Source organism: Nelumbo lutea, chromosome 4 (assembly GCF_056320005.1).
Source record: "Nelumbo lutea isolate HS-2025 chromosome 4, American lotus-T2T, whole genome shotgun sequence".
Classification (NCBI taxonomy): domain Eukaryota; kingdom Viridiplantae; phylum Streptophyta; class Magnoliopsida; order Proteales; family Nelumbonaceae; genus Nelumbo; species Nelumbo lutea.
In genome coordinates this window covers 11,724,816-11,742,242 of record NC_142687.1, presented here as the reverse complement: position 1 = coordinate 11,742,242, position 17,427 = coordinate 11,724,816, and the positions used below count along the sequence as shown (strand labels likewise).

Here is a 17,427-nt window from a genome sequence, read left to right as displayed (position 1 = left end):
TCATTTATATATATACACTTCCTGATGGATGGATGGATGGAGGATCAACGGGTTACAAATTCTCTTTTTGAGTTCAAATCAGCCTCCACAACGTCCCATAGTACATCTCCGCTTTATATTAAGAACATATCCCGATGACAATACCAAGAATGATGATATCATCATCCAGAGATGGTCTCAATATATGGCGAGGATGTGGTGAGATATGGTGTGCGACGTTGTAGGGGGCAGTCTCATGGGAGTCCGGATCTCCTGCCCATGTTTATCGTAGTCACACATGAACACATCATCCTCTGCATAGCATTATGCAGGAGAAGATGTTCTCAATTCACGAGAGGTGGTGTATTGTAGGTAGGCATGTACAAAATTCTCGTGGGCTGGAGATCCGGAGTCGTCTAGTGGAGGTTGATTCGGTCTCTCTCTTATGATGATATCTTTTATTATGTTTTATTTTTGTTTTTATAAATCAATTTGCATGGTGAATGTTTATCTATCTATTAGTGCCGGTTCAGCAGCTGGTGCAGCTGTTTAAAAATTAAAATATATTACTAATATGATGATTATAAACTGTCTGATCTAAATATTTTAATCCTTAAATTGATTCATTGATTTAAGACATTCAAAGGTAAATCATATAAATAATGATGGTTATGGTTTGGACATTGCATCTTGCAAAATGCTAGTATGTCGAACTTTTATGAACTGTGAATATCCCCCCACCCCACAGTCACCACTTGCCCATTGGCATGTGATTTCCCTTATGACACCAGGTCCCACCTGGTCTCAGGAAATCGGAGGCTGAGGTTTTTCACATATCCTATGAAAAATTATTATCTCATGATTTCAAATCAGTCCCCCACAAGATTGTCCCTCATAACGTCCTACAGCACATTTCTGTATGTATTAAAAATATCTCTACATGATAATATCAGAAATGATGATATTATCATTGAGAAATGCTCCTAATACACCGCGAGGATGTATTGTGGAACGTTATGGGGTGTTGATTCAGTCTCATATCTCATCGTCCAACCACGATTTTCTTTCACCTATCCTTGCCATCCAAGTTTTAAAATAGTCTGTCTCTATGAATCTTTTCTTGGTCTAATTTCACACTAAAAAGTTCAGTGACCAAGTAGTGACTTTTATCATCCCTTTTTTGGCAAAAATATTCTTGAAAGTTCCCTATAAAATAAGATGAAAAATTACTGTTCAGGACCTCAGGTGAGAGAACATTTTTTGATATCAACGTTCTCCATAGGATAAAGAAGAGTTAGTTGTTCATCCACACTTGCAATCTTCTTTGGGCTATTTGGAGATCCCGTAATGCTTTCGTTTAATAATCATGATCAGTTTCATTTGTGGTCATTAACAGCCTTGAGAAGCATGATCATGAATTTGAAAACCTACTCGCCAGGTTCCTCCACAATTGAAGAAAGATCTCCGAAAAATTCTTTTTAGCAACCTTCGGGAACCGGTGATATACTCAGATGGGGCGTCTAGCAATTCGAGTAAAGCAAGCTTTGCGGTGGTGGCTCGTGATAGCTTCGGTACTGCACCGCCGCCGCCGCATGATTTGGTCCTTGCAGAGTAGTCTTGCCGCTTCAGTCTGAAGCAACCGCAATCCTTGGAAGGTTTACAATTGGCAACGCTCTGTAGCTTCCCAAGAATTGAGGTGGAATCGGAAGTGCCTTAGCCTCATTAATAGCACTCATTCTGGATATAGCTTCTGAAGCGTTTTTGTTCTTAAAGATACTCTCAAGCTTGCCAAGTGTTCTTGTATTAGTTGGCCAAAAAAGGGATAGGTGGAAAATAAAAAGGATGGTGAAAAAGTAGGTGATTACCGAAATGCTGAACAGAGCTTTTTTAATTTACAATCTCTTTTTCGAATTCCGACTTCCCACCCGATTCTCACGTGTACTTCATGTCCTCAACATCTGAGCAGATGCAAAAGAGAAATAAAAAAGAAAATAAGATAAAACAAAAAAAAAACTAAATATATCTTTAGATGAATCATAGTCTCATAGACAAAACAGTTGTCCTTGTATTTCTCAAAACCCACGAAACTAGAATTTCTTGGTAAACCAAATTTCAGGTAAAAACTAAGCAAAGCAAAACGTGCAAGTACTCTAGTCTTGTCCTTCAACCTTGAAAATCTCGTATTTGAAGTTAGGGAATTTTAAAGATTTTTGTAATTGTAAGAACCAAGCATAAGCCCACAATTGTTTATATCTGATCTCGAACTTCTAGTCAAAACTTTGAGAGCCCCGCACATGAACCAGAACGCAGCAAGCACCCTCAACAAGTGAGATGCGTCACATCATCCACATTAATGCAAGCCAAACGATGTAACTAATCATTCTGAAATCTTCACTCGGGGAGTATTTGCTCATTGTCCGCATCTCCTTCCTCCTCAATTTTGGGCTTCGGAGCTTGCCCAGCTCCAGGAGCTTGCTGCTTCTTAATTCCACTTACAATATCATCAATTCTGAGGAGCATGCAAGCAGCTTCAATTGCTGTCTTAAATGTCTGTGCCTTCACATTGTAAGCGTCCCAAATCTAAAGAAGAGATAAAGAGCACACGTAAATGATCTGCTTACATCATGTAGTCATGTAGTTAGGTTAGCCAAATTGGCCAGCTATCATACCTTCCGCTCTTTCATATCTGTAATCGCTCCTGTATTCCCATCAATGCCCACCCATGCATTCTCGCCATTTGCATGCTGTGACAAAAATAAAGGAAACAAAATAATCAAAAAGAGAAGTTTGAAATTTGAAGTTTCCACTTTTTGAGCCACTGCTTACTTCATTGAAACACCACATAAAATCTTGAGCAACATTTAGGAGCAAAACAACAGAGCTTTATACCTTTCCTTGCAAGGCTGTCATGGTGCGAATCACATTCACCCCACAGTTCTGGGCCAAAGTCCGTGGAATTGCCTCAAAAGCTACTGCAGCAGCTTCATAGGGCCACTGTGAAATCAAAAAGACAAAAAATAGGACCAATTAAATGGTTAAGGAAAATTACATCTCAAATCTTAAATTGGGAATAGAGTTTCTCGTGGCATCCATATAATTGTACTTCCACACACTAGTCTTTGAGCATGCCCTAACTTTTTCAAGTCAAAAAGTTTACCTTTTCAATGCCTTCAATAGATGAACTCTTCTGCTTCAGTGTTGCTGATACAGTCAGCTCTGTAGCACCTCCACCAGGAACAAGTTTTGGATTCTTGATTATATTCCTTGCCACAGACATTGCATCCTGTCAAGATTGAAGTTCAGAACAATAGCCTCATGGTCAACACAAGTATTTTTAGGTGCTAAAAAACAACAAATACCTGCAGGTTTCTTTCAACTTCATTCAGGAGATCCTTACTGGCACCTCTTAAAAGAACAGTACAAGCTTTTGGATCTCTGCAATCAACAATGAATGCAAAGAATTCATCCCCAATCTTCTTGACCTCAAAAAGTCCAGCCCCAGTGCCAACATCGGACTCTTGTAGTTCATCTGGTCTGTTCACAACAACAGCCCCACATGCCTTAGCAATCCTGTTGTTGTCTGTTTTCCTCAATCTTCTGATCGCACTTACTCCAGCCTTACTCAAATAATGGCATGCCAGATCACTAAGCCCTTTTTCTGTGATTACTAAATCAGGTTTGAACTTCAGTATCTGCATGCAGATGTTCTCAATATATTCTTCCTCCATCTTCAGTAGGAGCCCCCAATCTTCTTCTTTAGCCAGCTCTGCATTTGTTTGGTTTTCTCCTTTCTTATATTCAAGAGGGCAATCAAGAAGAATAATGCGTGGATTGACAATCCTTCTTCTCATTTTACCGGGGGCAATAACATCTTTGTTAATCATAACCCCTTTAAGAACCTTGGAATCTTCCAATTGACCACCAGGGACCTTCTCAACCTTTATATACTTCTTAATATCTACCCCTCGCAACCCCTGGCCCAGGTCAACCCCAACCGTTGTGGTTGCATCAAGAGCTAAATCCTGAGAATCAAGCAGACAAAAAAGAGAGGAAAAAAGCATATAAAAGTTAACGAAGGTTTAACCACCAACAGAATAATATCACAAGAAACAAGGAAAATAAAAGTAAAGCAATGGTATAATGATGTGACAAACTTGGTGCACCAACAGCAATAGAGACTACATAAAATACTCACTGCAATTAGGTCCCCAAATTGACTGGTGAACTTTGTGCCTATACAACTTTTAACCAGCCCCAGCATTGTCGCACCTGCCAAGTGAAATCATGTTATTTCCATAACAAAAAATATAAAATCTCAATTAATGAAAGCCCTGTTCATTCAAAATTGAATCTGCATATTCTATAGACAATGTTGAACATACTCAAAAAAATCCTTTTGTTAAATTTAGTAAGAAATACTACTATCACACATGGCTCCATTTAATTTTATTTTCTGTAAAAGCAAATATTTTATTATATTTGGAGAAAATATCTATGATTCCATGGTAACAAAAACATGCAAGCACTACAATCAGTTGGGACAAGAATAGTTTCAAAACCTGAAGGGAGGGAAAGATGAAGATGATAGAATGCCATGAATAGCATATTAAGCACATGATACAATTCAAATAGACAGAATGTGAACCTAACACAATAGAAACTTACGATCATTGACATCAATGGATATTGCAATCCTATCAAGAACAGCAATGGCATCCTCAAGAGCCTTATTGTATGCTGCAAGAAGAACACATCATGTCATTCATTAAAAGATTATACAATGTACAACTAGAGAAGGCATGACCAAATGCATAAAATATTACCTCGGCAAATGACTGTAGGATGATAGTTCTTGTCAATGAAGGCTTCTGCAACATGTAGCATCTCACCAGCTTCACAAAAATAAAAAATGGTAATTAGTGACAAGGATATTAACACGTAGACATCATGCTAAAGAAAAGCTTTATATTGAGAAAGAAAATAATCCCCTCCCTCAGGTGACAGACCATTAAACTGGCATGCTCGACCAAAGGATATGGACAAATAAAAAGTCTAGTATGTGTTATCACCATATCCCTTGACTCATGTTAGAAGTTTATCAGTAGCCCAAAAATGAGCGATTTATTTTTTACAGCAATCAGTTCACTACCTCTTCCTGTGGTAATAATCATAGAAACTTATTTGCATAAAGGGAATAGCATGTTTTTAGATTGCTTGTTTGCACAGCAGATGAGGAAAAAATAACAGTGGCATTATTGCATAAACAGGAGTATGAAGGTATAACAAGTTGTAAGCCCAAAGCATACCAAGAACAATGACAGATGTTGTTCCATCTCCTACTTCTTCATCTTGTGTACGGCTTAGTTCAATCATGGACTGCAACATCACACAAAACTTGTTAAAAATGAGCAAAGAAGTAAATTTCAGGCAATAAGACAGAGTCAGGAGCTGGAATTGGTTGCATAAACCTAAATAACACAAATTCACAATTAAATCAACAGGAAAGAAAAAAACAACAGCAATAGTAAAGATTGTAAAAACAACAACAATAATCAGCAGGCATAAATGATTTTCATTTCAATTGTGGTAAGAGACAGAGAAACCATGCCTTAGCTGCTGGGTGGGCAAGATCCAACTCACGTAGAATAGCATTCCCATCATTGGTGACCACAATTCCTGTTAGAAACCAGAAAAGCTATCTCAGTTATCTATATCAAATAGAAGAAGTCAAGAAGAAAATAAAGAACTAATATCACATGAAAAGAAAATGGAACAGTAAGGCTCAGTTTGGAAAGAGCACAAATGCAAATATGTAGAGTGCAAAACCTTGTAGTTTGTATTATATTGTATGTATTTGTGTTCTTTCCAAACTGAACCTAACTGTCACAAAATGTTAGATGCAAAAGACTATGGGGAAATGAAGCCTCTCAGAATTAGTTAAAGCATACTGTCTTGCCTAATAATTGAGCCTTGTCAATTTTACTTTTTCTATCAATTAGTCCATGTTCATTTACAATAGGAATGGGAAAAATTCATGCATCAACAAGGAAAAAGAGCACCTCCCCCAGCATCAAGCAACATCTTCAACATGGATCGTGGACCCAAAGTAGTTCGAATTATGTCAGCCACAGCCTGCAACGGATTACACAGAAGGCACGATTCAATAATTAAATTCAATGGACCACATAGTAATGAAATAATCAGAAGCTCAGACCATCTAGAATACACGATTTAAGATTTTAAAATATTAGCATGGAGTTAAATGTTCTCAGCTACTTTACAAAGATAGGAAATGTCAATTCTAGATTCTGACACTGGTAGAAGATTTCGGATTTGGCAAACTGACAAAAAGAGCATAGGGAACTTGACAGGTATAACTTTTTATTGTTTTAATTTTTGTAACATAGAAAACTCTATATAAAAGAGTGTTGCATGGGCATGATATAGGAATCAGAATCTCATGTATGTCAGGGAATCTGACTCAGTAAGATGAAAAAACATAGGCACACAGACAAAGTGTACAGAAAAGTAGATGCCATTGAAGCAGTCCATATTTTTAAATTCTGACATCATATACCCATAGAAAATGTCTAAAAGTTTCTATTTGTCACTAAAGAAACATTCTATAGGAAAAATGCCATTTATCATGTGCACTAGATTTTCACTTTTTGAAATAATGAAGGAGAGAAAAGGAAAATGCTACACATAAGTGTCACATGGTGTGTTGGAATCTGATGAATTTCTGGTATACACACTAAAGTATTTAGGAGAGTCCATGAAACATTAAGTGCAGTATGTGAAAACTAAGTATGCTAATCTTCTTTGAGTTGTCTATACATCATTATTTTTACCAGAATTGTCTTTATACGCAATTTCCTTCTTAGTTTTAACCATCCAGTGGCCTGTGTTGTTTTGCTCATTTATAACAAGTTAACAAGTAAAATATGTATTAAAAAGAACAGAGCAAGATACAAGCATGACCTTTCATAATATAGAGGCAATACCAAAGAGACTCAAGAAGGTGACCAAAACTGGTACAGCTATAGGATAGCAGTATCATACAGCAACCCGAACTATCACATTCCCACAATTCAACTCAGATTTCCCACCCCCTTATCCAAAAAGTCTATCTGGCAACAAATAGATGGACTTAGGGATCTAACTGAATGAGATTCCCTTTGAAAGCCAAGGCTCTAGCCTCTCCAAGAGAATGTCACAACCTGAGAATCACCTTCCACCTCTACATGCTCAAAAGTGAGCATTAACTCATATGTAATTAGACCTGGCAATCGGGTTGTGTGGGTCGGATTCGGGTTGGGTTGACTTTCGGGTTGGGTTGTCAAATGCTAGACCCTAACCCTAAATGCAAGGGTTAGGGTTGTCCCATGGGTCAATTCGGGTCATCCCAAAAAATAATTGAAATTAAAAAAAAAAGAAAAATTACATGAAAAATGTCAAAATTAAAAGAATTAACCTTAAAATTCCAAATATAAAATAAAAACTTGAACATTTAACAATTTAAAGAGTAAACAATAAAAGGTAAAGACTAAATAGAAAAAATTAAAGAGTGGAAATTTCTAACAATGCATAAATAATCCCAATTAGACTTGACAATCAGGTCAGCGGGTTGACCCATGACCTAACCCAACCCAGTTTTTTGGGTCGGGTCATTTTCACATTCGGGTTGCTAAATATGAGGTCCTAACCCTATTTTTTCAGGTTGGGTTGGGTCAACTTTTTGCCAGGTCTATATGTAATGTTACACTTTCCAAGTGTGTGTTGACTTGTTAAGATCCTAGCAAAGTAATTCAAGTTTTTCCCTCATATAAACCTAAAATACCTAAGTTGCTTTAAATTTTAATTCTATCTTCAGATGAGTTCTAGTTGATGAAGTTCATAGTTTCCATTTTTCATCTTTGTCAACTAATTTCCCTTTTTTCATTTTTTTCAGGACTTAAATTTTGCCTGTTTTATATTTTTTTCTCAAGGTCCCCTCCCCTGCCTGAAGCCCCACACCATAGAATCTAATCAACTGGTTTAAGGAAATTTTACAAAAATCTGTCTCCATACAAATTTAGGAAGATTATAATCAACAAGATAATGGATAAAGAAGTTTTTCAGATAATGCAGAAACTTTCTACTCCAAATGTACATCAGATGCAGAGTGGATCTAAAATACACAAAAACCAACAAGTTACACTACACAACAAAAAAGGCATTATGTTGTATGAAACTAGTTTAATCTCACCTTTGATGCTTGGATATTAGCATGGTGCACCTTACTTCCAGATTCCCGCTTTAATGAGTCTTCTGCTCATTCAAATTGCACATGCCGCAAGGTTATCAATTAATAAAACTCCATAAATATGCTTTGAAATAATTGATGGAACCACAAATAGAACTTCAGGAAGTTTGAAGTTTCCAATAGTGAGCATAAATAAGAAGGCCTCCTTACATAACACTAATCAAAAGGCATATAACGAAAATAGGTCCCCAGTGAAAAGGAATGGAAAAGATGCAAGAAACAAATGCCTTGTAGACTTAGAGATCTAATAATGAATGGTAACTAGAATACACACTTAACCATTCTTTAATTAGATTGACTTAGTCCCTGTTTTCCATTAAATTGCTCTCACCATATTTGAGTACTGTAGCATGACAACTATTTTGTTTAGACCTTGTTACACAGATCCTTCCCCTTTATACCTTAGAAAATAAAATGCAAAAACAACTAGTACTCAAATGCTATTGATATCATACTTCCTCCAAACCTATCCCAAAACGTGGGTAGCCCTTCCCCAAGCATCACAGAAACACAGATAATTGAGATGCCAGTCTAGAAAGACTGGAGAGGCAACATGCATGTATGACCTTGACTTTCCAACCAATCAGCTACAATGGTGGCTTCTCTAAAAGCAAGCATGTAAGTAACAGTTAAACAAGAGTCTTGACAAACAACCGAGAACTCTTCTAGGATATTCTTAATATTCCAAGGTGGGTCCTCAATTCCCTTCAAACCGTTAATAACTAGTCTCAAATCTCCATCAACAATGATACAATTTAGACTGAACCTCCTCACAAGTTGCAACGAAGTGGACTTGCAACGCCACCCAGGCCTCCACATTAATAGAGCACAATCCAACATTCTTGCAAATGGTAAATAGAGTGATTTAAAAGGCGTGCCTAGGTGCATAGGCGATGCGCATTTCAGGGTAGGTGCCTCACCCAGGTCCTAGGCACAACCCTTTCAAAAGGCACACACCTGGTGTGCCTAGGCGTGCGCCTTTTGAAACTTTGACGCCTTTTTGCTCTTTTTGTGTCTAGCGACTAGGCCGAGGGCTCCACCCCTGGACCCTCGTGTCAAACCCCTCGAGGCAAGCCTAAACAAGTCCACATTAGGTCTTAAATTCCTAGTTCTCACACAAAAAATAATGATTTATAGTTTTAATTGATTTTTAAGACATTTTATTCGGATGAATGAACATTACCAAATAGGGGGTTCTCGAAGCTTCGATGAGCGAGTGAAGCGAGCGAACCAGAGCGGAGTAGAACTCCCTATTTGGTAATGTTGTTCACTCATTCATCCTAATAAAATGTCTCCTTAAAAAGCAATTAAAACTATAAAATCATTATTTTTTGTGCGAGAACTAAGAATTTAAGACCTAATGTGCCCTTGTTTGGGCTTGCCTCGAGGGGTGTGGTACAAAGGCGGCTTGGAGAATCAGGAATGTAATATGTTTTACATCACATTAGCTATTTGAATTAGTGCAATTGAGAAAAAAGAGATTGTGGGTTTTATATGCTTGAAAATGTTTTATATATTTGATTTTATTTTTAAATTCTCATTTGAATATGCTTTACATGTTATATTTATGTATTTTAATATTAGATAATAGGTTTTTTAAAACATTTATTTTAAAATTAAAGTTTATATTTTTATTAAGATTATGTTTAATAATTTATTGCATTTACTTTTGATTTTTAGTCGTTTTTTATTATTGCGCCTTGCTTAAAAAGGCGCACGCCTCGCCTTGTGCCTTGTGCCTTGCGCCTCAAGTGCAAATTGACCCCTACGCTTTTTTTGCACCTTGAAGTTTTAAAACACTAGGTAAATAGAACCTTTCGCACATGTCTTGCTACCACTTCAATTCTACCATTCTATCTTCTCGATTCATCAAAGTTGATCTTGACCTCATCTCTATATGGGGATTTCCAGTTAAAATTTTTTTGCGAAAACAATAATTTATAGCAACATTTCACATGCAATTATTTGGTTGAAAATAGGAACATTTTTCAAATGTACATTAGTGTACATATAATGTGTGTTTCATGAATAAGTGCTATAGATCTACTCAATTACTCCCTTGCTCTATAGTCTATATTTTCTGTTTTTTTCTTTTTTGATGGATAGCCTTGAAAGTAGATATGTATTTAAAATGTACATTAGTGTACATATAATGCGTGCTTCATACCTTGAACAAGGTAATGTATTACCTTGTTCTATATTTTTCGGTTCAAAATTCTTCTTTATTGTCATAAATTTGATTGTACTGCAATAGGAAGACTGAAAAAAGGCAAAGAAGGGGATGGATGTTAATAGATACTAGATTATATTAGTATTGTGTTTATATTTAAATGCTTTCAATGCCTATTAAATATATTTTGGATCTTATTTTATTAGTATCTTATTTAGTTTACCTCTTCAGTTATATGATTTTTATGAACTATTCTTGAAAACTCTGCTAACGGTTATTCTTCTCCTCCAAGCACAAGGTCAACTGCCTGAAATACACCTTTAGCCTTTTAAAAGCTAAAATAAGGGCAGAGCAATCAGAAGCAAAATAATGAAGTATAGCTCATCTCACTCAACCAACATTACAGAGGAAGTTTGCCACCCTAGACAACCAAAGATGGATCACACCATCTACTGGAATATCACATCTATATGGATGGAATAAACTTTCAAGAAACTCTATTCAATTTAGTGAATCAAGAGATGTGATGCATTCATGACAAGCATGGGTATGGACTATTCCAGCTTCTTAAAATCCAAGTTTTCAAAACAAAAAATAATAATAATAATAATAAACTTTTATCTCCAATTACACACCAAATTCCCAAATTAAGATTACGAAAACTCCTTACACCACGATTATAACTAAAACCACTTGGTATAAGTCCTCGGAGGAAAAACTTATGGCCTAAAGCTACTTCATATGGACAGTTTGTGAGACAAGTAAGCAAAGTATTGACCTAAAAGGTAGCTATAGCCTACAGATTAAGTTGCAACGTTTTTCTATTAAGGCTGCATTTGGCATTCCTTATTTTAAGGACTCATCTCCTTTTTGTAGTTAAAATGCCCCAGAGTTTTTAGCAGCAAATAAGAGATAAGTCCTTAAAATAAGGAATGCCAAATGCAGCCTAAATGTCCACTTAATTTAGAATACCTTGTCAAAATATTTTATGCCAGATCAAGCGGTTGGCACATAAAAAGTAACTTGCACGGGCATTACAATAGACCATTCGTGGAATCTCTTTTCACCAAACCAACACATCGTGTTCAAAAATTTTGTATCTAGTTTTCTTATCAAAAACAGATCGAAGTTAAGCAGACGAAGCTACAGAGAAACAACTATAACATACACAGATGACACATACGCACACAGATAAAGAGAGTAAAAAAGATATAACTCCGTGATCCGGTGACAATGTAATGGAGAACAAGAAGAGCGATTGAGGACTACCCGAAGAAGAAGAAGAAGAAGAAGAAGAAGAGCAGTTCAGAACTTACTAAGAACGAGTACTGGTGCGTGCATGACTGGAGATCGTAGAGATTGTAAACCCTAAACAAGATCAATAAGAGAGGTTCTTCGTAGGGTTTCCCGAGTTGTTGCTACTATGCGAGGTAAAAATGGGTTATGCAAAGAGTGAAAAACCCTTTTAAATTCTTCTATTAAAAAATATCAGAAATCTGATGGCAGCGAAGCGCAAGTCACGTGCCATAAACGTGACAGAGTTGAGCGAGCGGGAGGGAAATCACTAGACACACACACCAGGCCCAGGGTTCTGGGTAACGGACTAACGGGTTGGTCTGAAGAAAGGGTCTGGGTCTCTCGGACTATCCGTATGTGAATGGATCGGTCCGAGTGGAATCCATGTATTCGCGGACCCAGACCCTATTATATGCATCTTTACCCAAAAAAAAAAAAACCTATTATATGCATTGGTTATGGTTCCACATCCTCTCAGGTTGGTGCCCAGACCTTTTAGATGTGGTTCCAGACCTGGACCCACCAAATAAATCAGAGCTAATATGCCTACACCCGAGTCAGACCATAATGAGCCATGTACAAACCAAACCCAGTGTACCAACCGGATCACTGATCTGAGATCCAATCTCATTAAGATCCGAATCCAACTATATAATTAACGAATTTCGTATTTTATATTTTGCACGTGTATAAATTAAAGAGTTGTTATTTCTATTTTCTAGCTTTTTCTTAAAATCTTAATTGATGATTGAATCAGATTTTGTACGTGGATGGACCTGATTTGATTCGAATTATAGTCAGACCCGTTTTGCAGTTGTGGGCCTGTGGCCGTTTATGGACCGTAGCGCTAGCATTCCCCCTCTTACCGCGGCGAAGGAGTGTGAGTGAGACTGAGGTACCAGACCATACATCCGTTTTCTCTCTCTTTTATCCTTTCCCATCTCTCAGCCCGAAAAAACGGTTGGGCTCGGAGGTCAGAGTTCAGTTGGCGACCGTTGTGACTGAAGCCGTTTCTGTAGAATAATGCCGAGGGCCTCATCATCAGCTGCAAAACTTCCTCCATCTCCATATCTTCCTCCTCCTTTAAATCGTACAAATCTTAACTTCCTTCTGAAACCCATCGACCGCCGCTCTCTCCTCATTTCCCTGACCACCTCTGTCACTCCTTTCTTCACTCCCTCCCCGTTTGAAACTCCAAGCATCCTCTCGGCACGGACAGCAGCTGCCCGAGGCCTCTTCCAAATGCCTCCGGTTCGTCTCAACAATCGGTAATTTTAAAGCCATCAATTCTCCTATTTGCAATTATGGAGGAAACTTGAACTAATTCGATCTCTGTTCGTCTTCTCGTTGTCTCGGGGAAAAAAGATACTTTCTAGTTCGATCTGGGGAGTCAGAATTCGAAAGGCTTGGCATAATCAACACGAACCCGGTAGCAAAGACGTCCGTGGACAGCGGGCTCTCGGAACTAGGGAAGAAACAGACGGTGAGAGCGGCCCTCGCATTGAAGGAGATGGGAGCTTGCAGTGGAAATTGCTGGATTTGGCCTTCCATCACCCAGAGAGCTTACCAGGCTGCAGAGGTCATTGCCGCAGTTAATGGGATCGATCGGAGGTAGATACACTTTTCCAGGGGTGTGAATTGGGTGTGAATCTTTTACTCACCCCATTCATCCTTTTCTTTTCCCAATAAAACTGTAAAAGGTTTTCTGACTTTCTCCCATCACATTGAACTGAATTTGGAAGCAGAGTATAGTCCAACAAAATCGACATCACTATTTCCTCTTCTCTTTTATGTTTTCTTTCTATGAAGAACAATAGCGCCCCTGTACAGCTTTATGAAGACAATTTGTGTGAGTTGTTTGATCAGTTTCTTGTGTTATTTCGTTTATTTCCTTGGTAAATGTCGCAGCCACATAGTCCCCGAGTACAGCTTTTTGGATGCTCGTGGCTTGGGAGCTTATGAAGGCAAGAGCTTGGACTCCCTTTCTGAGGTAGGATCTATATCAACTTCTTTTTCTTTTTTTAATTATGTGATGAGATTATACTGTTTTTAAATTGAATGAACATGTTTGTTCTTTAGCAGTCTATGAATACTGTTAACTTTGAAGAAAATGATTTTTGGTTGTCAAGCAAGTCCTCTAGCACTTCCTCAACACTTCGCGCCAAAAAACCAACACACACACTCTGTAGCAAGAGCTCAATTAATTAGGTCCTCTCATTCATGGTCGTAACCAAACAATGAAGTCTGAGTTTCTGAGTTGCTGGTTAAGGCTTAGTACAATGCTACCTCATAGAAGATCAGCTACCACAACTTCAGGGATCTCAGGCCTCAAGCAGTTCATGGCGGAAACTTGTACTGATCCTTTTCTTGATACCCCACTTAAGAGAATTCAATGTATGCTCTATCAGAGAGGGATCCTTCTTTTCAATACCAACTTGCGTCATGAGTTTGATTACCGAAAAAATAAAAAGAAAAGAAAAGAAAGTAACATCATGAGTTAAATCTTCCCATATTCAATAGACGAGGAAAGGAGAAGGGAATGAAGAGAAAGATTATCTACTTTTCTTTCATTGTTTTTTGTATTTTTTTTTCTTCAAAATGCCCTGGCGTTTTAAGGGCATTACACTATTACAGATACCTTACAACTGATAATGGTTCTCCAAAGTTTATTTACTTGATGGTAATAAATGCTTTCTGCAGAACAAGAACAATTGAACAACTATGAATACAGAAGTTTCTTACTTTCTTATGTCAAGTAGCATCCTTGTACAGCCAGCTGGGCATAGTCAACCTGTATCATGTTCCCATTATGAAATAAGTTTCTTTATTCTAACCTAAATTAGTTTTTTCTTACCAAACTTATTCAGGTCTATGCATCTGATGGCATTTCTTCGAGCATCAAACCACCTCCTATCGATGATGGAACTCCTAATGAAAGTGTCTCAGATGTATTTGTTCGCGTAACACAACTCATGTCAATTCTTGAAACACAGTATTCTGGGGATACAGTTATTATTGTCTCGCCGGATTCCGACAACCTGACTGTCCTACAAGCTGGTTTGGTTGGTCTCGACCTTCGCAGGTAAACATAAAATCTATATCAACATCCATTCTATCCAATAACACAGAATCATTACCAGTTTGACTATGATGAGGCAATGTTATTATGGTTTGCTGCCATTGATATTTTTTTACAGGCATAGGGATCTTTCTTTTGGACCTGGTGAAGTCAGATTTGTAGATGCCAAGAGCATACCTGACTACAAGCAACCTGCCTCAGCTGTATATAAGTGCTTAAAACCACCAAGCTGCAACTGAAATTTTGTCCTCCATTTTATACTGTATATGCAGAAGGTAGAACTTTATCTTGGAGCACTTTTTAGATATGTTATTTCATGACTGTTCTTCTATTCTGTCTCATTAAGTTAATATGTTTGTTTCTGTGTATAATTGTTTCTTATATGAAGAGTTAATTTGTCATTTTCAATTCTATCCTTTTCTTGTCTTGCCACTCATTCATTACAACAATATTCTCATCTCAGCTACGCTCATTTTTTTAGCATTATTATTTCTTGATCTCATATTCATATAGCAATGCTAATCTAATCAATGTCTTATAGACTTTTTCTTTTATTCTACTACTCTTCTCTAAATCTATGGATGATTTGATTAAAAAATAAGAATGAGAAACAAAGACCATCTTCTATTTCTTCCATGTAGGGATCTCCTTATATCAACTTAAAGAACTTATACTAGGAAACCCAAGCAGTCCGGTCCTAGCAAGAGATGAAGAGAACGCGCAGATTACATTGAACTAAGATAGAGATCATAAGAAGTTTATACTTCTTAAAGAATTAATTTTAGTTGCTAAAAATCTCTTTATCCTTGTTAAAATGATGCCAATATTCAGCAACATAAGAAAGCCAGTCAACAACACTTAAAGAATCATCAAGATCCACACAGACATAACTGGAGAAAATGAAAAACAATAAACAATTCAATCCCAAGTGGAGGGCGTATATCCCCCAAGATCTCAACCAATAAATAAAACATTAAGAAAGATTTCCCCTTGGTTTTTCTTCTCAGCTTCAAGACATACTAAGCTAATAGTTTTCAAGGACTACATAGGAATGAAGACCATTCAGTCTGTTAGAAATCTGAATTGAGTTGGATTTTTCTCCGACAGAATAATGACAGGGCAGGATTCGTTTGGCTGAATCGAATTGAGTTTTTCTCTGCCAAAGGACTTAAATAAGTTGCAGAAAACAAAAAAGAACTTGAAATTGGACAAGTTGACACACATATGCCCACCCGTTATCCCATTTCACAGTTCACCAACCGAGTAATGAAAGATCGAGTTAAGCTCAACTCAGTAAAAAACCAAAAACAACATTCATAACACTCACTCATAGCCGGCTCTTGTTGATCTTTGAAAGTCTGCATTCACTTTGGGTCCGGCAGCCTGAACATTGATCTTACAAATTGGAAGATTAGAAATCGAACAAGTGAGTCTGGGAACTTCCCCCGCTTCATTGCTTGTCTTTCGTGAGAGTCTTAGTGACTGTGACGAGGAGACACCAACTTTGATCTTTTGATTCTTTTCCTTTCCGATGCGGAACTTCTTGCTCAAATGAGTGTTCCCCTGGTTCTGTTCCTGAGTGTCAGTTAGGCATGGCGTTCGATCCGAGATCAGAGACCACCTACAAAACAAAATAAACACCGAAATTTAGTGCTAATATTTCCCACTACTGCGATAATAAACAATTACAAGTTTCATCATTTGGATCTCAGATCGTTGGTGAAGTCGATTTAATACAATGACAGATGTTTCGTTTCAACTTTCAACCATGGATTTTAAGCAATTTTGGCTCCATAGCGAAAACGAAACCAACCGGGCTGATCTGGGCCAACTCAGCTCTTCAAATAAGTCAGGCCTACAAATTAGCTCCAACCTGCCAAGCGGCTGGGTCCTGGCTAGGGCCTTTACAAATTCTATTTGCATAAGCCATGTTTATCGGCTTATCGCTCCATCCCCAGCCACTCAGCTAGTCAGCTCTGTTATCACTACAACTGTCGTTGCTGCAAATTGTGCCATACATCTTTCTTTCTTTGATGGGCATCGCTAGGTTGTTTTTTACCGATTCGGATCTCCTACCACAAGAATCCTACTTACAGGATACTATAACTGTACATTGGGAATGTGCAGCTGTAGTGATGTGTGAGTAGGAGATTTGAATCCGAACACGTTTTTGACAGTGAACATTATTACCTCTCCCGTTGGTCGTTCAGTGAAGAATCAAACATCTACATTTAATAAATTCCTCATAATTTCTCAAAGCTAGTTTCCTTCCTAAATACATTTATCACTAAGCAGTCATTTGGGACAATGTTGTCCCTTAACAATATTGCCATTGACCACAAAAGTCCCGCATAACTTCCTAATATAGTATAATATGATTATGGCATATATAGATATAGTATTTAAAGATATACTATGTGCAATATTATAAGACAATATTAAATAATTTCTAATAAACCAAATAGATAATATTTAAAATTTAGGGAAATTTGTGGAAACCTCCTGAGGTTTCTGATTGTTTCTGAAACCTACCCTAAAGTTCGATAATTACAATCACAACTTGCTGACACAGTTGCAAGTAGACCCTTTCTGTTAAAA

At 37.4% G+C, this 17,427-nt stretch overlaps 2 protein-coding genes and 1 long non-coding RNA gene across 3 annotated transcripts; 1 reads left to right on the top strand and 2 right to left on the bottom strand.

Annotated features, from left to right (window-relative positions):
- Positions 1 to 1,976: 1,976 nt before the first annotated feature.
- LOC148853923 (T-complex protein 1 subunit gamma) lies at positions 1,977 to 11,952 on the bottom strand. The gene is made up of 13 exons (XM_088941923.1): positions 11,771 to 11,952; positions 8,228 to 8,289; positions 6,039 to 6,111; positions 5,588 to 5,655; positions 5,286 to 5,355; positions 4,803 to 4,871; positions 4,645 to 4,716; positions 4,175 to 4,248; positions 3,339 to 4,001; positions 3,137 to 3,262; positions 2,869 to 2,973; positions 2,649 to 2,723; positions 1,977 to 2,559 (listed from the first exon to the last, which is right to left on the bottom strand). The coding sequence occupies exons 1-13, from the start codon at positions 11,793 to 11,795 to the stop codon at positions 2,371 to 2,373; spliced, it is 1,671 nt and encodes a 556-aa protein (XP_088798049.1). The 5' UTR covers positions 11,796 to 11,952; the 3' UTR covers positions 1,977 to 2,370.
- Positions 11,953 to 12,634: 682 nt separating this feature from the next.
- On the top strand, positions 12,635 to 15,240 carry LOC148853922 (Phosphoglycerate mutase family protein). Its single transcript, XM_088941922.1, has 5 exons — positions 12,635 to 13,018; positions 13,116 to 13,361; positions 13,659 to 13,740; positions 14,618 to 14,832; positions 14,948 to 15,240. The coding sequence occupies exons 1-5, from the start codon at positions 12,774 to 12,776 to the stop codon at positions 15,066 to 15,068; spliced, it is 909 nt and encodes a 302-aa protein (XP_088798048.1). The 5' UTR covers positions 12,635 to 12,773; the 3' UTR covers positions 15,069 to 15,240.
- Positions 15,241 to 15,658: 418 nt separating this feature from the next.
- Positions 15,659 to 16,658, bottom strand: LOC148853921 (uncharacterized). Its single transcript, XR_016095097.1, has 3 exons — positions 16,567 to 16,658; positions 16,157 to 16,450; positions 15,659 to 15,985 (listed from the first exon to the last, which is right to left on the bottom strand). It is a non-coding gene; the product is annotated as an uncharacterized LOC148853921 (long non-coding RNA).
- Between the last annotated feature and the right edge of the window lie 769 nt (positions 16,659 to 17,427).